This window comes from Ictalurus furcatus, chromosome 8, assembly GCF_023375685.1.
Source record: "Ictalurus furcatus strain D&B chromosome 8, Billie_1.0, whole genome shotgun sequence".
Taxonomy (NCBI): Eukaryota; Metazoa; Chordata; class Actinopteri; order Siluriformes; family Ictaluridae; genus Ictalurus; species Ictalurus furcatus.
Genome location: NC_071262.1, coordinates 2,999,438 through 3,022,751, shown reverse-complemented (window position 1 = coordinate 3,022,751; position 23,314 = coordinate 2,999,438). Strand labels below are relative to the sequence as shown.

Below are 23,314 nucleotides of genomic sequence, written 5' to 3'. Positions count from 1 at the left end.
TATCTGAAATGTTACTGGTGTGTGTTTCTGTCTTCATTACTAACTGCACCTGATTTAATGATACCACGAAATATATAGAAAAGCTTGAGAGAAATAATAGTCAACATTTCTGAATGGAAAAATACTGCCATAGAGTTCGTTTGCGTAAGGGATGATGTGTGTCGGTGTTTTGAGATAGCACCTAGATAAGGTCAACCGAGGGCGTGAAGTGACAGCAAGCGTGACCTACTCAATATGACGGAGATGCAGAATGGATTCTCACACCATGTTACGGGGGTTTATCTGTCATTCAAGCGAAAGCGTTATCAACTCGATAGAGGTTAATATTTGGTTACTTGACTATGTGCTTTCATGCATGATAAAGACAGAGAGAGTGTGTGTGTAGAAGAAACTGTGTGTGTAGAAGAGAGCGAGAGAGAGAAAGAAAGAGAGAGAGAGAGAGAGAGAGAGAGAGCGCTCTGTTGTGTACTATCCACTCAGTGCTGTTTCCATGGCCACAGCACGAAAGCTGTCCGTCCTGGTCAAACACCCCCCCCCCCCCACACACACACACACACACACACACAGTACCACAAGATAAATTGCACATGATGCTTGTCGCCAGAAAATACCACGATGATTTAGCATTAAAGAGAACATAATCGATGCCAAAAAAAAAGAAAGGAAGAAAAATAAATAAATAAATAAATAACTAAATACAAGTATGTCGTTAGATCATTCAAATGTGATCAGATGAGCTGCACACAAATGGGTATTAACTAAGTTTGTTCCATGTGACTCCGTGAACCCTAGCAACCAATTTGTTTACCTGCTACTTAAAATATCATGGACATATGAAGGCAACCCTGTGTATTCTCCAAGCTTGGGCTTGTCAGGGAGGATTAGGGTCAAGAGTTCACATCCTCGTATACATCATTGTAGACCTAACCTTTGAGCTATTTGTTCCATAACAACTCTCCTCAATCTCTCTCTCTCTCTCTCTCTCTCTCTATATATATATATATATAAATGGTCTGCACTTATATAGTGCTTTTTTAACCTTAGAGGTTCTACAAAGCACTGTACACTGGTTCTCATTCACACACACTCACACACCAGTGGTTGCAGAGCTGCCATGCAAGGTGCTAGCATGCCATCGGGAGCAACTCGGGGTTCAGTGTCTTGCCCAAGGACACTTCGGCATGTGGAGTCACGTGGGCCGGGAATCGAACCTCCAACCCTACGATTGGTGGATAACCCGCTCTACCACCTGATCCACAGCCGCATATATTGCACATCATATCATATTAACCTAATATTATGTACTGCAATAGGTATGGACTCCACAAGACCTCTGAAGGTGTGCTGTAGTATCTGCCACTAAAACGTTCGCAGCAGATCCTTTAAGTCCTGCAAGTTGAGAGGTCGGGCCTCCACAGATCGGACTTGCTTGTCCTGCAAATCATACAGATGTTAATGAAAGGAGTGGAACCTGATGTGGCCTTCTGTTGTTGTAGCCCATCCACCTCAAGGTTTGACATGGTATGTGACATGTTGTGTATACATTGTGTAAATATAGACCATGGATTCATTTTTTTCTTCTTCTTCTTGCTCTGCTGTGCTAATTCTGGATGCTGATGACCACCACTGGGCTCATTACATCATGGTCCAATGCCATCTACACACACATGGGGTGCAGATCTGGTGAAGCTGGGTCTAATTGCTCCCTTTTTATCACTCCCACTGAGCTCAGCTGGTAGCAAGAGCATAACAGAGCTTATCACCATAATAAAAAACAGCTGCTCTTGCTGAGTGACGGAAAAGATAGGCCAGGAAAGAAAAAGAAAACAGAAATGAAAAGCCTGATGAGTGGCGAAGAGTTTATCTCCTGCACCCTTGCTACATTCCCACTCTAACCTCTCGAAAGATTCTTTCCTGTTTCCTTTTTTTCTTTCCTCCGATGTTTACAAGAGCATTCTCTACATATTCCTCTCAGCTCTTTTTTTCCAGCTCGGCCGTGCTCGGCACTTCATTTTCAAGTCCATAAAAGCTGTGCCAGTGACTGTTAGTACAGCTGTTCAAAAGGATGAAAATGGATCTAATTTCCATACAAGAGCAGAGATCTGAAAACCAAATCAGGGTGTTTGTTTAAATGTTTATTTTTCCTTTGGGAAAGGATGGCCATAAGAACCAGAGACAATAACAAGCCAGAAACAACAGACAAAGCCTCACCGAAGCCCACTGAATCCTCAGTCCATAAGAAGATTTCGGGTGTGCCGTAATCTGTAAACATCATAAACATTCACACGCTCTGCTTAGCATGAGCTAACATTCAATATTGCATCATTTCTAAGTCTTTAGGATCCCTTTCTGAACTCCTTGGGAAAAGAATACATTTTTATTGAATTATGAGTTTAAGATAAGATACTCAATTAGAAACAAGTGCACCACAGAGCTGTGGTACACTTACATATACATAAATACACATAAATACGCATTCCTGTTGATAGAAATGATTCGTGTTGTAGTCTATGCCTTGTTTTAATTTGGTGTGCTTCAGTCCTCACTGTCCATGTGAGAGGTTCCAGTTCTGTATATATATATATATATATATATATATATATATATATATATATATATATATATATATATATAAAAAAGCAAAACAACAGTGTGCACTGGATCAAGTGCTATTTTATAAACAGGAAAGAGGACGTGGAATTACTGTTAAATGAAACCAAATTTAAAGTGATCACTGTGATCATCACAACTAGAACTAGTCATACCGCAATACACGGAGAAAATACCAGACTTCCATTAAATGTTTATGTTTAATGTTAATATTTAACGAACAGCGAACTGCACGCAGATGACTTGCAAGAAAATCAACACAAGCATACGCGTAACCCGTCTCTGAACTTTCCCTGCAAATATAATGTCTAGGGGTTTAACTGAATATGGATATTTTATTTGGATTTAACAAATGCAACATAAATGATATGAATACAGATACGAACAATAGATGAAGTATTTGTTTTTTTTGTTTGTTTGTCTTTTTTTTTAGAAAGTTTGTCAGAAAGCTTCAGACTAGGTACGCACATGGGGATCTCGCATGATGAAACGAAAAAGAGAAGAAAAAAAAAAAAACAGTCACGCATTTTTACTTTAATGTGGAATTTTTTAAAGAACAGCTCATGGGGAAGGGTTGCCAGTTTCAGAACATTTCCCCATCCCAGCTACATCTTAAAAACTGCATAAACTGATCGGGCGTAGGAAAAGGTATATTCATCCTCCCCACCCCTTTAAATCTGGAACCTGGCAACCGTGCACACAGAATACAAAAACAGATACGAATATTTCCAGCACTAAACAGATAAAGATACAGACAAAAGCACTGCATTACACCCCTAATGCAATGTCATGTAACTCTTTGACTTAAGTTGCCAGTTGGCTAATTGAGAAACTGCCAAAGGTCATGCCTTTCATGGCATTGGAGGAATGGCTGGAAGGAGCCACATACCCATTCACCATAAAAACCTGCAGTACTTCAAAACAGCCAAATGCCTCAACGCACCTCAAGCCTTCTGGGCCCTGTTCTTCACCCAGTTTGAGTTCACCCTCTCCTACCTATCAAAAACCGACTGGGTGCCTACCATGCTAGCCACTGGTCACCCCCAGACACTCTGGACCATTCACCATTTGCTGTGAGCTAAATTCTGGTGGCCCCACATTACCCAACTTACACTGCTTTGTGTCCTCCTGCTCTGCCTGTGCCCAAGCAAAGGTTCCTCACACCTTACCAGCGAGAAAACTGGTGCCACTGCCCACACCACAATGACCCTGGTCCCACTGGCTTTATCACTGACCTCCCAGAATCCTGCAACAATATCACATATTGATACTCCAAATCACTACACCTCATTCCCCTGCCTGGGTTACGCACAGCCTTCACCACGGCAGAGCTCATGTTCTACCATTTGTTCCGCTATTTTAGCATACCAGAAGATATAGCAAGTGAATATTTGCATAAGCCAAACCAAACAAACAAACAACAAAAAATCCTTCTGGATTTACAATAGCTTTGGAAAAACTGTTTTCCTTCTTACTCACGTGCATATATTGATCACGTGTGTTCCCGACATAGCTCATTGAATTTAATGACGCCCACAAACTCCGTAAAAGTTCAGGTATACAGCACAAAATGAACAATGACGGTGAAGGCTAAAGAAACAGAAGTGGGAGTTATTTTGACTCGAAATGAAAGATCAGAGCAAAGGCAGACATGGAACTTATTTTGATTCACTTCTATAAAATATTTCATAATTGACAATCTTAATAATAAGCGCGAAATCCTCCATCGAATGAAGCATTTGTTTACGGCTTATGGCCGTGCACAGATAGACTGGCTCGTCATCTGCTTTTACATAACAAATGTTTTCCACAAAATCAAAAACTGGTCAATTACAGCTGTGCATTATCAATAACAAACTGTGATCTTAAGCTAGACGAGGTGAGATTTTGTTACTAACACGATATACTGGATAATATGATGTTCCTGAGATGTTGTGAGTCACCCGGACAATTCAGTAATAGCAATTCACAGTCAGAGCTGTTGGAACATAGTCAGGGGTGTCGGACCAAATTAATGGGAAATTTTATGCATATGTCATATGCCGACTCATCCCGTTCTCACTTCAGGCAGGAGCCTCAGACAATCACAATGTGAGAGAGACTCCAATATTACACTTTCAAAAGTATAAAAAGATCAAGCATGGATGGGAGTATAGCTGTAAAAAATATTTGATTTGTTCTCTAATTTGGTGGGAAGCTCGGGAAGGGAATGGCATGATGGTCCTCGATCATTGTGGAGTTTGTATTTGTAACACAGTTGATCAGTGGAAGGTTCGGACGGTTGGATTTGGAAAGTTTGAAAGGTAAGGAACATATTTAAACAAACGGCCAGGATGGGGTCTTTTGGATCTACTGGATTATTCTTATTTGATTATTTCTATGCCAAGTACCAATCACCTTGTCACTATAACCCCAGGTGGTTAGCCTATCCACCGCAATTTCAGCATTCCCATGGACTCCCATGGTTTTTGGTTATTTCAGGTGACTAGTTTATCTCAACACTGCCTTTGAACATCTCAAAGTCAGCATTAATGGTAACACATTTATGAAGAACTGGTATTGTTTGTACGGTTCGAGGATGCCATAACCATTAAGGCATTACCATTCTACTTCCTTTCATTCCAGACCGCCAGGGCAGTTTCTGTCCGAATTAACGGAGGCCGTGTATCAAAGTCATCACAAGCGTTAGCAACACGTCCCGATGGCGCACCTCACCAGATAATGACAGGTAGCACTCATAAACTGGACCAATACCCTATTTTTTAATTGAGACCGAGCTGTAACTCGTCCCAAAAACCGCGTCAGTTATCGCCTACTTCATGCGCTAAGCTTAAGCGCAAATTGCGGTTTAAAGCCGATTTTAAGTGACGGAAACGGTTAAACATAGAGCCGTCAGTAAAACTCGGGAATGAAGACGAATCGCAGTGTTCAGTAGTGAAGATGACGTGTTAATAAAATACGTTCTTTTTATTTTATTTGCTGCGTGCAGACAAAATGACAAACTGGCTGCTGAGATCTGCGTCCATCCATCCATCCGTCTTATATACCGTTTAATCCTTTTCGGGGTCACGGGGAAACCTGGAGCCTATCCCAGGGAGCATCGGGCACAACGCGGGGTACACCCTGGACAGGGTGCCAATCCATCGCAGGGCACACAATCACATACACACTCACACACCCATTCATACACTACGGACACTTTGGACATGCCAATCAGCCTACCATGCATGTCTTTGGACTGGGGGAGGAAACCGGAGTACCCGGCGGAAACCCCCGCAGCACGGGGAGAACACTTCATACATCAAATGAAACTTTTTTTGTTTTTTCGCACCAGCTTCCCGTTTTTTTTACACAGTTCTCCCTAACGTGAATCCGTTTAGCGAAATAAATAAAGAAATAAATACAAAAATCTCATCTACAAAGTGGTCACATTTAATCAATCTGGCACAAACAGTTCCATACATCTGACCCTGAGTGATTCTTAATCACTTAACACTTATCACTTCTAGCGTCGATCAGAGGTTCCTGCTGATGGTAATGATGAGTTTGTTGTTAAAGAACCTGGCATTTCAATCAATTTCGCTGTTGACAAAAGATGTGTTTCTAAACAACCTAACTGTCCACTATACTTTCACCAGTGTCCACAATCCGTTGATGTTATTAAAGCGTTTCAAGTAGTCCATGGTGGAAACATTGCATGTTCTGTTTAACGTGCGGGCACATCTGAAAATTCTCAATCCGCCTGATGAAGAGATAAAAACCACATCGTGGATGAGCTACCCAAAGAAAACCCTTTAAAATATTTCATGGGGACATTTGACAGGGGTGGGCCACTTTTGCAGGCTTAAACGCATTGACCTGGAATAAATAAATAAATAAATAAATAAATAAATAAATAAATAAATAAATCGACGACTGGGTGGTGTGATGAATCCGTTTCGCATTAGACAGATTGATTGTGCGGAGCGTCTGCCATGCGATTCCCTGTGTATCGGTTGTTATTATAGAAAAGATCATGTATTAGAATGGGCACATGAATATAACCCTGTGCTTTGTCTTGCAGCTGTAGCTACTGCAAGGTCATTTTGATTCATCCCAGTGACTCGAACCTTTTGATTCCATTCGCCAAAAAGATTCAGATTCGTTCAGTGACCCTCTCCATAGGTTATATCATTGCACCAGTATAGGAACCACCAGTGGGTGTCTTTTTACATATTATGAGTAAGTCATTGTTTCGTTCGCTCAATACGTTCATTTATAAATGCTAATTTCTATCACAGAAACCGGACAGAAAAAAAAAAAAAAATCACCTGGTCTTTTTCCAGTCTTCAGCGGTCCAGTTTCAGTCAATCCGCGCCCATGATAGCCTCAGGTTCTTGTTCTTGGCTGACAGGAGTGGAACCTGATGTGGTCTTCTGCCGTTCTAACCCATCCACCTCAAGGTTTGATGTGTTGTGAACATAAAATACAATACAGACCATAATAACAGAGATTAAATTGGTATTTAGATTTAAAAACAGGTGCTTTTACTTCTAGCGTTATTTAAAAGTAGAATCCATAAGCTACGTTTTCATTAGCCGGTCAGATGCAGAATAAAACCTTCAGCAAGAGGGATTCTTCATCGTACAGGAGACAACATTGGTCCAGTGCTCCAAGGCCAGTCACTTACCAGACATGCCAAACCGCCCAGTCACCTTTTCCTTGCTGTGAGAGCTCGCAGCATTCGGAAGGGTACTGATGATTTGCTTAGCACCAGCTGCAGTCAGTTGACAGCGAAGTAACAAAATAGCACAGAGGGAGGTGCACTCTGTCTGTTTTAGTGTTCAGGAGCCCTTCATCACTGGTCTGACAGCTCATACTGGAGAATGTGACAACATGAGGGGTGCTTGCTAATTGGGCTAAAGCTGAGGGACATGACGAAAGCCGCACAGACCTGCCATGAAGATGCCTCAGCGAACAAACAATGGACGCCAAGCCTGAGATCAATCTTAACGCAGGGTCAATGTCATTTGAAACATGGCTTGGAAAGCAAGGTTTCTCGGTTGCATTACAGAGAGGAAAAGGGACGATTAGATAATGTTAGCAGGCCGTTGCGGTGCATAGAGAAATCTATTTACTCAACGTGGTGTTTTTTTTTTCTTCATGTTCTACTGCCATTAGTGTTTGTCTGTTACAAGGTCCGTGTCAGAAGGATAACATTAAATCCGTTTCCACTGACAAGCTGAAATGAAATGACCCGAAAACAAAATTACTCAGGGACCCTCTTTTGCAGCTGACAGATATAGGCTCTCAGCGCACCGGCACAATTAACAGCTGAGTGATTGTAAAGCAACAGGTTCCAAAAGATCCAGGCGCACGTGACTGTGAACGGCCCTGGGGGCTACAGCTGGTCCTCTTCACTGATTGAAATATAAATCGAGAAATAATTTGACGACACACTGTGTTGGTGAATATTGGGTGTAATTGTGCTACAGTTTCAACAGCAACACTTGAAAATAATGGAAATAAATATGGGGTTGTCTCATACATACACTCTGCAGCCTCTAATTCAATTATGTGAGCTTCTGAGTGATTATAAATCCGAACAGACTGTTATTATTATATTTTCTGTGCTTCTTGCTGTACTCGGCTTTCGTGAGACGATCAGTTCCGAGGTAGTGACTGACTGCATGAGTACGTGTCCTGCAGCACGGTTTGTGACGTGAACTATGGGGGCAATTCAACTAGTGTAGACACAATTGGGTCAGCAATTAACCGTGCATGGTATTTTGACATTGTACCACTATACAATGCTAGCAATGCATTAGCCATGGGCTTTACAAGCCAGCTATATTCATAAATAAATAAATAAATAAGAACGGAGACACTGGTGAATGAGTATGTGATTGTGCCCTGCGATGGATTGGCACCATGTCCAGGGTGTACCCCGCCTTGTGCCCGATGCTTCCTGGGATAGGCTCCAGGTTTCCCCGTGACCCTGAAGGAAGGATAAGCGGTATAGAAGATGGATGGATGGATGGATGGATGGATGGAGACACTGGTTGGAGGGTGCGGAACATTCTTTCCTAGTCCTTACTGCTCACTGAAATTTGGAATATGTCAAGTCTGGCTTTCTCCAAATCAGATGTTCACCCTCACATATAAAGCAGTACCCAAGAATGCCAAAGCAGACGCACTCTTTATGGGGGAGACATCGAGCACCTTCCGATCAACCTATTGTACCCCTCGGTTGCTTTGTGGCCCCATGTTCACCGAGAAATCATGGAGGAGATTCCAAAAGCCCAACAAGAACAACCATCACCAACAGCATGCCTGGCAGACAAAGTAAACATTCCCCCAAAGTATGAGAGGTCAACTTATGCAGCGGGTACACACTCCCTTCAGTTCTGGTCATCCGTATATACAGAGAACCACTAATCTTGTTAAGAGTAGATTCTGGAACCCCACGTCAGCTGGGAACCCCTGCCTATACCATAGTGTCCTTGGTCTTACATGATCTGATCATGATCTGATCTGGTATTCATCTACAGGTTCATCTAAAGCATTCTGCCTTGTATCCATAGCCAAGCTCCTTACTGATATGCAAACCACTGAACCTAGTGTTCAAACATATATTCATGTCTTACACTATACCATAAGACACTGTATCCGATAGAGTGGTTTAGATGACCTCACAGTTCTGGGAAGCATGTTTCTAACGACCCGCGAGTCATGAAAGCGCGAGTCTTTCTCACTTAAACAGTCGAGATGTTTAAACAGGAGATCAAGAGATTTCTATGATCTTATTGCGCAAGAAACCAACCTGACTAGATCCAATACCTATCCTGGGCTGAGTATGCCAAAACTCTCGAGCACACTTATTCACCCGCCTTCAAATGTGTATTCCGCGTGAACCGACCGTCTTCCCATGGTCTGGCGCACGCTCTGAAATACCAGCAGTCAATCAAGAAAAGTGAACAACGGTATAACACGTATAACTGGAAAAGGTCAGTCGAAGGCCATAGCAACCAAGACTCTATACACGACACGACACAACTTTCGAAGCGAAAAGAAATGATTCCCCAGTGTACACATCAGCAATAAATAAAAATAATCCTAATCGTAAATTAAGAACATTCACAACAGACAAAACGTGCATTACGAATACAAAGTCAAATACACTGTAAACAAGACATCGGTAATTAAAATGGTTTTAAATCCAGAAGCAATTTAGCGCCGTATTTCCGGTTCTGTTGTTGTGCATTAAATAGTAACAAGACAAAACACGTACGAAAAAGAGCAACGGAGAATAAAGAGCAAATCTCCTCAACCTGAACGTAATCATTATTATTATTCTAGATTATTCCAGACGCACGACTCTTCACAGAACTGAAGCTGTTCGAGACTCCTTTGGCGTTATGCCGTAAACATACGCAGACGCATAAACGCTTAACTGAGAGAAATAAATGAATGCATAATTAATAGAAACAACATTATCTACATTCTCAACATCAGAATTTTTTTTTTTTTTGAGGGGTCGGTGGGGGGGTTGGGCAGAAAGAAAAAAAAACAACAACGTTTGTTTATGAATATATAATCCGACCCTCTTTAAAACAGGGAAAACTCTCTGTGCATCCTTCTACCCATCTCCTTTGCACTTGTTTCTGATCTAATCGGTTTAAAATTCATCTTGCACCGCCATTAGAGTCTGAACATCGCCGCATGTAAAGTTCTTCCTTTTCTTCTTGGACATGGCCTTTGTTTCTTTACGATGTTTGGCCTCGGGTAGTGCTCATGTCCTGTCAGCCCACTGGGCAGTCTTTCATTACGCTTACATGGAATTTCAGTAATCAAAGCAGTAATTAAAGTGCGCCTTTTGAACTGGCATGAAGTACAGCCTAGACAATGGCAATATTTCCTCTTACATAAAATTCATGAATATATGAATAATTCACGCCTGTTCAGGCCAGCATGCATACAAAGAAAAAAAAAATAATAATAATAAAAAAAAGAAGCCATTGCTCGTACTAGTCAAGGGTCATTCAGAATGCGGTTATAGAGAGCCACTGTGTTCTTGTGTGGGTCACACATTGTTCCAATACTTGGGATGACTTTTGGATTGACAGCACTTGTGTCTTAGTTCGTGACTGATGACAAGAGGAACAAAAGGGTATAGAAAATGGATGGATGGATGGATGGACGCTTAAGGCTGGGTTAAGTGTTAAGTAATACTTATGTACAAGTATGCTACATGGACAAGCCTATTTTGAAAAGCATTTTCAATGCTTGTGTAAAACTATAACCGTATGGTCAGGTTGGTTTTGACTTCATGTAGGTTTTAGGAAGAGTTTTAGAGATCTGCTGTGTGGTTTTCTGAACCAGAGCATCACATTGCAGTGAAGTGCTTTACTGCCATCTACTGGATATATAAGAAAAGGTTGCTGCCATGATATCTTCTTATAATTAATAGGTTACTTTTCAAATACGATACACAATTGCTCAAGTATAGGCTCGAGTAATTACACCAACTATATGATTTCGAAACATGACCGAGGGGAAAAGAAGGACGCACTTGCTCCTATCCTGTGACAATGGAGTGATGCACAGGAAATGGATCTAGAGGCAGCAATAGAAGAGAAAAGGAGACGCAATGGTGTGGCGTGAAGGCATGTATTTAATTGTGACTTTATTTCCTGAAGGTCTCGGCATGCACGTGCACACGTACAAGAGCATAGCTAGGTGTTCGGTACCACTCCTGGAGATTGGAAAGGGGTGAAAGAGAACTGGTCTATTTTAGTGTAATTTACATAAACAATGAAGACGTGACTCAAAACTTTCTCCAAATGACGAATTTTTTCATAGCTCAAAATTGTTTGGACTTTTGACTAGAAATTCTTCGAGAGCTGTGATGAAGTTGCTGTTCTTACGCAGGCAGGTAGAGGGTGCTACTGAGCATGTGCGGAGTACGCATCATTACTGTAGCTTGTTGTTGATTGGAACAACTGCCAACGTTACCGCGGACCCTGATTACGACTAACCATATTTTCCCCTACATCCTTCTGAGACCCCGGTGCTGTCATCTTGGCAAAAGTTTGAGACATCCCAAAGGCCATCTTAAAGAACATTTTTGTCCTGGTTAAATATATAACTATTAGCAATGTGATAGTAATGTGATATTATATATATATATATATATATATATATATATATATATATATATATATATATATATATATATATATATATGAAATTCCCCAGTATTAATGGTGTTCCTAAAATGTCTTTAGACTGTTATTTCTTTTCAAGAAGTCCAGCGTGACATTAAAGTAAAAACAACTGTCACGTTGTACTGATGTTCAGATCCCAGACTGATGTATTTCAATCACCTTCTTCATCATCATTTCTGGAATTTTCTTTCAATTTTGCCATAGTGTGTTAGTGGGTAAGACCTTTTAACCAACTTTATGCTGTTGAAAAAGTTCTATTTAAGCGTTGATTTGATTGAACAGGGTTTGCAGTAATCAGTCCTGGTCTCGTCTAGTCCAGCCGAACCTCAGTATGAATGCAGTTTCATAGATTTGTTGAATTAGTAACTAGGGAGGCATATACATTTTCACACAGGCCCAGTTGGAATTGGAGAACCTTTTTGCTTCGATAAATAACTATCATTTAAAAACTGTATTTTGTGTTCACTCCGGTTGCCTTTGCTTTATCTGACATGTTTATTTATTTATTTCTGAAACAATTAGGTATGAGATATACACAAAAACAGAAGAAATCGTTTTTCACAGCACTGTACTGTTACCACCATATAACAGCACATCCCAACGTGTTAAATTCCTTGTATAATCAGTAGCGAGGCTAGAAACTGAACGATGGGCGGGCCTGAGTTAAACAGGGTGGGCAAGGGTTTGGAAAGAAAAGTCAAATGCCTGCAGTCACTCAAAAGAACCTAAATGCTGGCAGAAAGTGGCCTATGGCTATCACTCAAGAGGTTTCTTCTTTTGCCAAGCCTACTTGTGCCCTAACTCACTTAAGTTTACACTTAGAACTGTTGAACACATAGTACAGTCATCACAAATGCCTTATACACGGCTGATATAAATAAAAAAATATTCTGAATTCAAACATAAAGGAACATCTAACTGAAAAAAAACAAATCACAGGAATTCAGCGAACATTTCTTTTCAATTGAGTAGGGGAACCATTATACCGGACTAACTGATCAGTCCTCATGTTTAAATTCAAGCGAGGGCTTCACTATTTCGTAACAGAAGAAACGGCCAGAATGGCCTACTGCTTCATCAGATTTTGGATGACATCATTTCATTCGCTACTAAAGCTAATGTGTAAAGTGCAGAGTCAACATTCTGTTACGCTTTTTTTTTTTTTTTGTCGTTGTTGTTGTTAGTTATAACTGACTTTTTGTTTTGAGCTTGGCACCATGCATTCCTCAACGAATCACAGTCGTGTTCTTCAAGCCTCACATGAGTCTGGTCTCCACTCTGACAGCACGTCCCAGTGTTACCGGACACGCAAATGCACTTCATGTTATTATATCCTCTCATTACACTGTAGGGGTCGCAGGTGGAAAAGGCACGGCCTGGCATCTGTTTCAGAGACAAAGAACTCTTTATTGAAGTGCCCCTAACGGAACGAGCACTTTTCTGGGTGGGCCAGGCCCACCCGCAGCATTTCCACTGCTTACAAAGCAGAGATTTGGCAACAACTACAATTTACAATTAAAATAAATATTATATATTTATTGAAGAAGACCCATCATATTATTCATTGTAAATGGTCTGCACTTATATAGCGCTTTTTTAACCTTAGCGGTTCCAAAGCACTTTACACTGGTTCTCATTCACCCATTCACACACACCAACGCTAGCAGAGCTGCCATGCGAGGCGCCAGCTTGCCATCGGGAGCAACTCGGGGTTTAGTGTCTTGCCATTTACCATCTTATTCATCAATTTATAGTGACATTTGATGTTGTGGAACGTCCGCAAAACAACTTGCATTGTAACAGCAAAATAAATAAATAAATAAATAAATAAATAAATAAATAAATTCTTCACTCACCACTATCGCTACACTATCGCTACAGTTTCAGTACAGTAAAGTAGAAGTACAAGATCTGGACTGTTTCCCCTTTATCATAGAAAGCTGCACCTACAGCGAGAACTCTGAGGAACTACAGTGAGGTGTTGATGTTGTGCTGCAGCAGCTGACGCACAGCAGTAACCTTTGATGTGGCTTTTTGCATGAGCGCAGCGGAAACCTGTTTAAATAACGACACAAGCTTGTGCACCAAAAAAAAAACAAAAAAACAACACACCACGCCACCCAGCTTACCGATCAGTTTCCTCTTCCGTTTAAGGTAGACGATCGTTTCCATCGTCGGACTCCTGACTAGTAACTTTGCATTTTTCCTGCGAGCTCTACAGACACAGCACACGCAGTGAAGAAGAATCGGAAAAAGGGGGGAGGAAAAAAAAAGAAAGAAAGAAAGAAAGAAAGAAAAAAACACAACGAACTGTAAATTATAGTTTTATTTGGCATAATTTAAAAATCCTTACACTGTTAGTTCATTTATACAAATGTTTGTTATAAAAATTAAAAAAATCAAGTTCCCAGTGTATAAATGCAGTACCATACACCAAAGCAGGCAGATAAGAGGCGACATGAGGCAGTGTCTGCTCAATTCCAACAGCGTTACAGAGAGAAGCGGGGAATGAAAGGAACAGTACACCAAACACATGGCGATTCATTCTTACGTTTATCCTTTCGCTCAGAATAATCAGCGACACCGATATAGACTCCATGCGTCCACGTTTTCCGAGGACTCCCCCTCGCTGATAAAACCAGAATACGCATTGTGGAATTCGGTTTCGATAAAGATGAGACAAAAGGCCAAAAAAAAAAAAAAAAAAAAAAAAAAAAAAACACAACAAAAAAACGAAATGTACGGTTATGACTCTTAGAAAAAAAACAAACAAACACAACAGGTCCGCTTTCTCTCCGTGTGCTCTCTGTCTGATATCTTTGTATCCAAAGGCACTCTTTGGCTAAGTATTGTAGTCAAAAATCTAATTAAAAAAATAAAATAAAAAAAGCTAATAGCATTTGAGAAGCCTGACTAACTCTGAGACACTGCAAGTAAGCCTTGATACGTAGAGAAATGTGCAACATTTTCAGCACAGAAAAAAAAACCCCAAAACACATTATATATAAAGTACCACTTCACTTTTGAAACCACACGACTGTTCGACGATGTCAGTTTTTGCATCCGCCACAAACCAAGATGGCGATTACATGTGCAGGCGCCGAAAAGTGATGAAAAGTTGCAACCACATGGCATTTATAACTGCTGCTGAGAAACAAAAATGAAAGAAGAACGCTTCGCTCATGCATAGGCTTGTGTAATGCAAATTTGTCCAAAAAAAAACAACAAAACAACAAACGAACAACAAGTCACCCGCTAATTAAACCGGTTAAGCACATAACACGTTCTGAAGAAAAATGAACTTAAACCAGACAATCTGGATTATTTAGATGATCAAATCAATGAATGATTTTTATTTATTTATTTTTGTCTTTTGTCTATGGCAGTCTCGGAGAAGCTCCGCCCTACGTACCCATACACGACAAGTACTTCCAAGTGTAAGGACCGCTTGCGTTCATATACTTGTATTTCTCGTGCTGAGCATAAGCTGATCCAAGAAGTTTGCGACGTATTCTAATACGCAAACAGTGCTCGGCGTCGTTTACGTGAACTTTTGGTCAGAAATGTATTTATATATATATAAAAAAATAAAAAAAAAAAAAAAGTGACCATGATACTTGAGATGTTACATACTTGGGGACGTCTCGGTCTCTCCGAATTTAAAGCATGAAATGAAATCGTTGGGACTGATGCTTGTGGAAAGAAATACACGCTCTCGTCAACACCTGCCGGGGCTGAGCACTGACTCACTGTGAAAAGCTGTGAAACACAGTGATTAAGAATGAATCACTGAGCGTTAAGAATGAAGCAGACACACACACACACACGCCTGGCACTAAACCTTCCCAGTACAGAGGACAAATGCTCTATTTACAGCTTTTTTAGCTTTGTTTGTCACTCTGTAAGTAGATAGTAATGAAATGTCTGTTCACTTGTTCGCTGGACTCAAGGAGTCAATTCTAAATAAGTTGACTCCGAGTCAATTCTGTTCGACTCGATTCGGTTACGGGGGGGGGGGGGGGGGGGGGATGGGGCAGGATTGTGGATCAAATCCGGAAACAAGTCAGGCACTTGGAATTAAACTGGCGAGGCAGCACTGGGTGCAAAAAAAAAAAAAAGAAAGAAAGAGTAAAAAGAAAAAATCGTGAGCAAGGCATTTAAGATATCTAAATTGTTACGTGTGACGGAAAAAGAAAGTCAAACAAGGAAGTCTGGGCATCAGGCGTACAAAGGATCTGATACAAAGCACTGCAGTCGTTTATACAAGACAAGACATGTAATAAAAAGCTTGTGTACTGTCATGTAGGCACTGTATTAGGTCGCAGGCGTTTGTTTCGTCCATACACCGTGTGACCTTTTTCATATAAGGCGTATAACTCGTCAATATAACGGCGCACCATTCTTACACCTCATTTCACAGGAGCAAAGAAAAGAATAATGACATTTCGGGGGTAATAGTAAAACACAACGAATATCTGAAAAGGTTTTTTTTTTTGCAGGTAAGCTTTTCATTCTCAGGTGTTAAGCGCTCTATATGCGTATAAATATTTAATATCGTTCCTCACGTTGTTTTCGTATCAGGAGAGGATTTCAGCTAACCTGTTAGGCGCAAAAAAAAAAAAAAAAGGACAGATCGGAGACGACAGGTGGTAGAAACGAGATGCTTTTCCTTCTCAGACGCTGCTCGAGGAAAACAATGCCACGCCATCCTCCAGCGCGACTGGGCGAAACTTCTTTTCCGTATTGCTTTGCTTCATTATTAAAATATTGCCATGTGTCTTGCAATTGCATTTTTTTTTTTAGCCATGAGGTAAGTGCGCGTGATCTTGACAACCCACATCCTTCCAAGGAGACGAACGAGGACAAAGGGGAAAGTGGTTTTGAAATCAACAGGAGTTTCTTCAGTCCTGGTAAAGAGTTTATACTTTGGTGACTGTAGAAAAGCAAAAAAAAAAAAAAACAAAGAAAGAAAGCAAAAAAAAAATAAAATCAGGGAGCCAAAAACAATACCTAGAGTGGTTAAAAACACGAGTGAGGAAGAAGAGATGGCTATTAACACCGGGATCATCCGTCTGTCCTCTGAGCTCTCCGAGTCCATTTCCACAAGTCTCCAAAGCCAAACTACAAGAGGACGCACTTTTTGGGATTCTTTTTGGTGACGGGATAGAGAACGGCACGCACGGCCTCGGCAAAAACTTCCCTGACGCCTTCTTGGAGCAGAGCCGAGCACTCCAGATACTTCACGGCGTTGATCTGCTTAGCCAGCGCGGTGCCCTGCTGCTGCGTGGTGGGCGCCAGGTTCTGCTCCTTTAACTTCTTGACGGTCTCGGCGTCGCTGCGCAGATCGCGTTTGGTTCCCACGAGCAGCACAGGCACGCTGGGGCAGTGGTGCGAAACCTCCGGGAACCACTTGTGCCGGACGTTGGCGTACGACGACGGACTGCCGATGGAAAAGCAGATAATGAACACGTTGGTCTGAGGGTAGGAGAGCGTGCGCAGCCGGTCGTACTCCTCCTGACCCGCCGTGTCCCACAGGTTCAGGCTCACCGTGCGTCCGTCGACGCTCATCTGGGCGCTGTAGTTGTCGAACACGGTCGGGATGTACTCCTCGGGGAAGGCGTTGGTGGTGTATGAGATGAGAAGGCACGTTTTCCCCACTGCCCCGTCGCCAACGACGACGCACTTTATCGTCTGCATCCTTCTTTAGGCCACACCGGCAGGGACACCTACAGTGCAGAAGACCCGAATTTCCATCCATTATTAATGTTTTCAATTCAAATTAATAAATCAGCCATATTTGTTTATTCTTTGTGTGTGTGTGCTTCCAAATCCAAATCTAAAACCCGGGTTCCTCCTTCTTTCTCACTCAGGTGTACAACAAATACTCCACTGATGGGTTCAATTGTCAAATAAACAAACAAATACATAAATACACACTTTACAAAACATTAACCTGAACTTAAAAGCTTAATACGAGTTCAGAAAGAGGTAAATATTTCAAGAAAGGGGTGGGAAAAGACCAAAAAAACAATCCAAGTACATTGTTTTGTTTTCATAACCATCAGCGGAAGGAAGTTGAGGAAACTAGCATCTACTCGAGTACTGTATCCAGGAAGCTAAGCTAGCGTTAACCGGCTAACGCTACACAGCTAGCCTGCTAGCAACTAGCTAAAGCGGCTAATAAACGGACAGAGAAAGAGAGAAAGAGACAAAAAACCCACAAACAAACAAACAAACAAAAACAACAGCTCCATATATATATATATATGTATTTGTAAAACACCACTGCTACTACCCAGGTTTATACATCACTAACTAAACAAACCCGGGGCTAGAGTTAGCTCACACAGCGTTAGCGCGGCTGCTAGCCCTGCCCGGCTAATTCATTTCCTCTTTCCTTTCAATTCAAAGCTGTTTTAGCTAGCTATTAATAAACAACGACATGTACAACCGCTGTAAAGGAGATATATTACTGTCACGACATATAACAGAGAGGTTCATCAAAACCTACGCGTTAACACTTCACCTGAGCTAACCTACATCTAAACCTGCTCATAATATTAATATTAATAATAATGATAATGATAATAATAATAATAATAATAATAGGATTCAGGGTCCGCCCTCACAAACTCTGAGTAGCTCTTTAGCTAATTATCGAGGTATTTATGTTGTTTTCCAGAAACGTCGACTCATTTTAAAACTGTGCTGCAAATATGTCTAGATAAATAAACACTCGCTTTATTTACCAGCCGGTTCTCTACTGGACCTGACAGAACCTCTGGCGGAATGTTTTGTAGCTCAGGTTATGCAAATAATAATAAAAAAAAAAACATCAAATAAATTAATAAATAAAAGCTGAAATGAAAATCTCACCGCCTCAGAGATCCTCCCGCGCCCAGGTCTAGCGCCGCTCAGAACTGAGGAGAACAGCGACAGAGCGAGCAGGTCCAGCCCAGAACCTTCAGAATACAAGTCCAGTGTTGACATCGGTATGGTACTCCTCAACTTCACTGTTTAAGAAAATTCATTATATATTTACAGGTGCATCTAAAAAAAATAATAATAAATAAAATAAAATAAAAAATTACAATATCGTGGAAAAGTTTGGTTTTTTTTCCCTGTAATTGAATTAAAAAAGTGCAACTTTTTTATATATTGTAGATTCATTACACATAAAGTGAAATATTTCAAGCCTTTTTTTAAAAAAAAATCTTGATGATTACAGCTTACAGAAATCAAAAATCCAGTATCTCTAAATATTCGAATAAAGAATTTATAATACAGAAATGTCGACCTGATGAAAAGTGTGTTAATTTATGTGCTGATACTCGGTCTGGGTTTTAATCCTTTTGCAGGAAGTATTGTATCAGTGCGGCGTGGCATGGAGGCGATCAGCCTGAGGCACTGCTGAGGTGTTCTGGAAGTCCAAGTTGCTTTGATAGCGGACTTCAGCTCGTCTGTATTGTTGGGTCTGGTGTCTCTCGTAGATTCTCTATGGGGTTCGGGTCAGGCGAGTCGGCTGGACAATCAAGCACAGTAACACCATGGTCAGAAAACCAGTTACTAATAGTTTTGGCACTGTGGGCAGGTGCCGAGTCCTGCTGGAAAAGGAAATCAGCATCTCCATAAAGCTCGTCAGCAGATGGAAGCATGAAGTTCTCTAAAATCTCCTGGTAGACGCTGCATCGACTCTCGACTTGAGAAAACACACTGGACCAACACCAGCAGATGACACGGCAACCCAAATCATCACTGACTGTGGAAACTTCACACTGGACTTCAAGCAGCTTGGATTCTGTTCCTCTCCACTCGTCCTCCAGACTCTGGGACCTTGATTTCCAAATGAAATGCAACATTGACTTTCATCTTCCCCGTGATTGTGGTCGCGTGTACTGAACCAGACTGAGAGATTAAAGACTCAGGAAACCTTCGCAGGTGTTTTGAGTAATTAATTCGCTGATTAGAGTCTTCTCAGGTTGACATTTCTGTATTATAAATTCTTTATTCGAATATTTTGAGATACTGGATTTTTGATTTCCGTGAGCTGTAAGCCGTAATCATTGAGATTAAAACAAAAAAAACAAAAAAAACAAAAAAAAGGCTTGAAATATTTCACTTTATGTGTAATGAATCTAGAATATGTGGAACTTTTCATTTTTTGAATTCAATTATGGGAAAAAATGTCATTTTCCTACAATATTCAAATTTTTTTAGATGCACCTGTATGCTGTGTAGGTTTGGCGAAACGCTATACTGTCTTCGGTTCTAGATAACCGTGTATAATTCAGTTGAATATGATCTGTATAAGGCTTTTAACAATAGAAAAATTAAATGCAAAACACAGGTGGTATTATTTTGAGGACAGCGTGCCACACTGAATAGCAAAACCTTCATTACATTGCTTGTTCTCTTTCTTATAACACAAAATAAAACATAAAAACCAGGGTATTGCTTTTAAAGAAATAAGTGTTGAATGTATCTGCGTTAAAATCAATCTATAGCATTGCATTTCACGGTGTGATTGCATTTATGTGCAATACAATACACAAACTAGTGCGTTCTTTACGATATTTTGAAATATCTGTGAAATTTCGATATTCCGTTGCTCTTACGTTCCTTGTTCTTTCAAAGAAAAGAAAAAAAAATATCAAAAGTGGCTTGCTTTCTTAAGAATGAAACGATGACTTTGTTCAGAAGTGAAAACATTTCCCTGCTGCGTTGCATTTCACTTTCATCGCTGCATTGAACAATGGTTGTATTTGGAAAAGAACACGACGGGTCTGAAAACTTCATATTCCAGGAGGTAGACCAAAAATACTTACAGGTCACAACAGGGTTAGGGTTGGGGTTAGTAAAGTCAGTACTAAGCGTGGTGAAAGGATGATGAGTATGAACGTTATAGTGTATCATAGTTTATGGTTGCAGCTAAGTCTACAGTCATCCAGTGGAGATTATCTTCTTACCGCGCTTTAACTCTACTATAATTATCAATAATAAATCGGCTTTCAGGGCCCGATCTAGGGTGGGTCGGTTAATTCTGTAAGTAGGCTCTCCAGTTTTTATATAGATTGTGTATGTAAGGTTTTTTTCTTCTTCTTTGTCAACATACTATTTGTCTGCTTGCTGTGCTTTGAAAGTCGAGAGGAATGCATTGTGGGAGAGGAATCATATAAATGAAACTAGCATGGCATTTACATGTATTCAGTTGATGCTTTTATTGAGAATGACATACAAGTGAGGCAGACTACAATACAAGCAGTTAAAGGAGCAGGCTGACGAGATACAAGCTCATAATAGCTGTAGGAAGAACAAAGAGAGAGAGAGAGAGAGAGAGAGAGAGAGAGAGAGAGAGAGCTAAGGTAACACACCCACATTCATGCAGAAAGAGCTACAACAGTGTAAGTGGCTGGAATAAAAACGAAAGAAAGAAACTAGTTTGCTTTTTCTGTAGGGTTAAAAAAAACAAAACAAAACAAAAAAAAAACCCACTACACACGCACTTACGTAGAAAGAGCCAGAACTAAGGCCTTTCTGACATTTTACAAATTGATATTAATTATGTAGTTGACTTCAGGATGTAGCTAATTTAAGTTAGCTACAAACAAATTTAGTTAGCTTAGCTTGTCAGCCAAAATAGCCAACCACGCTAATGCATTGTGACCTAATGTTACATTGCTGTACGTTTTTTATTGTTCCCGTAATAGATATTGAAAACTAGCTGTGGTTTCAGCTGCTGTTGTTAACTACTTTCATATGCCAACACCACACAGTAACAAGTGAAGGCAGAATAAATTTGCTTTGTTACAGGGGTCATACATTTCTGCGCATTATAGGTGATGTAAATGTAAATATGCACTGATGATAAATTAATTGGTTTTAACAGCTGGAAATCATCATAATATCATCATAAAAGCAAGGCCCGCCAATCTTAAACAAGTGTTTTACTGCTACTTTTAAATATTTCTTTTCAAAATAACTACATCTATAGCTTAATAATAATAAATCAGACTAGAGATCCTTATAATTCCATATAATGTCCAGTAACTGACCTGGTTCAACAGCTGGAAGGTCACAGACACAGCTGACAGAATCTATCGAAATAGATTTTAAAATTAAAAAAGGTGGTGACTCATTTAGCGTTGGATATAGCAATGTAACTCAGCACTGAAGGTGGTCTTTCACTCACTGGTCATCGGAGTTCTTTGTACCTCAGTATAAGGATTACATGGACAGTGTTTTGGCAAGTTCCCAGCAGCCACCTTCTATAGTCTGAAGTTCAGTGATGAGAGCCTTGCTTAATACGTACATCAGGACTGAAGGGCTGTTTTATTATTAAGTGCAGACATTCTGACAATTGGCTAAAAGCAGGGCACTTGGCATGACTTGAGACATGGGGAAATATCAAGTGTGGCTGGCACGGTCCACATTTCCTGAAGCTGCAGAATGACCCTATGTGGTCTCCTCACATAGTTCTTGGACAGATCTTTGGGTCTGAGCTCAGGCTTTAAACTCGCAAAGCCAGAGAACACCACGATCAAGTGAAGCGGCCCTACCTGAGCACCCCTGATCCATACTGTTTCAGACCCCACGCCCCACAAAAAACTCCAATTCCACCATTGGGTCCCAACCTTCTCTGGGCTTGAGACCATATCAGTCTTAAATCTCACGACCAATCACCCGATCAAAAAAGTAGATCCCATCATTCAGAACAAGAGGTTTCACAAATCCAGGGAGTCAGATGCAAGTGCAGAAGTCTTCAATGATTAAACAACTCAAAACAAACAAAACACAGGAAAAGGACCAAAAACTAGAAAAGCTAAAACAAAGGACTAGACTAAGGCAGGACAGGGCACGGCAAGGAAAAACCGAACACAAAAGCTACTCACAGTGCAAACACAACAACATAACAGTAATCCTACAACGTATGATGCTTGTCAATTCAGGAGGGAAAACACAGTAGTTAAATAGGGTAACTAATTAGGAAAACACAAAACAGGTGTGAACAAATACAGGAAGTGAGGCAGATAATAAAGGAAGAAATAAGAACATTTGAGTGAGGATGCCCTCTGGGGGGGGGAGTGAGGGGGAGTGAGGATGCCCTCTGGGGGGGAATAGTCCATGGTGAACATGACATAGCACCCCGTTAAGGCGCAGCTGCTGAAGCACCCAAAACATAGGAAGGCCTGGACCCATGGGCAAAGCAACGTCCCTACTGGTGCCAGAGCGGGGGAGTGATGACCACAGCGAGGACAGAGGAGGGAGTGATGATAACAGTAAGGCCAGAGGGAGGAGCGACGACCACGACAAGGCCAGAGGGGGTAGCAATGAGCGCACCAAGGCCAGAGGGGCGAGCAGTGACCATGGCAAGGACTGGGGGAGCGACGAACATGGTGAAGCAAAGAGGTGGAGTGACATCCTCAGCTGAGCAGGGGGGCAGAGCGACATCCTCAGACGAGCTGGGAGGCAGAGTGATGTCCTCAGCGGAGCCAGGAGGG

General features: G+C 41.0%; 1 protein-coding gene across 1 annotated transcript; it reads right to left on the bottom strand.

Moving 5' to 3' along the window:
* Positions 1-5,634: 5,634 nt before the first annotated feature.
* rhogd (ras homolog gene family, member Gd) lies at positions 5,635-22,864 on the bottom strand. Its single transcript, XM_053630320.1, has 4 exons — positions 18,693-22,864; positions 16,416-17,542; positions 13,673-14,031; positions 5,635-7,046 (listed from the first exon to the last, which is right to left on the bottom strand). The coding sequence occupies exon 2, from the start codon at positions 17,511-17,513 to the stop codon at positions 16,938-16,940; it is 576 nt and encodes a 191-aa protein (XP_053486295.1). The 5' UTR covers positions 17,514-17,542; positions 18,693-22,864; the 3' UTR covers positions 5,635-7,046; positions 13,673-14,031; positions 16,416-16,937.
* Positions 22,865-23,314: the final 450 nt, after the last annotated feature.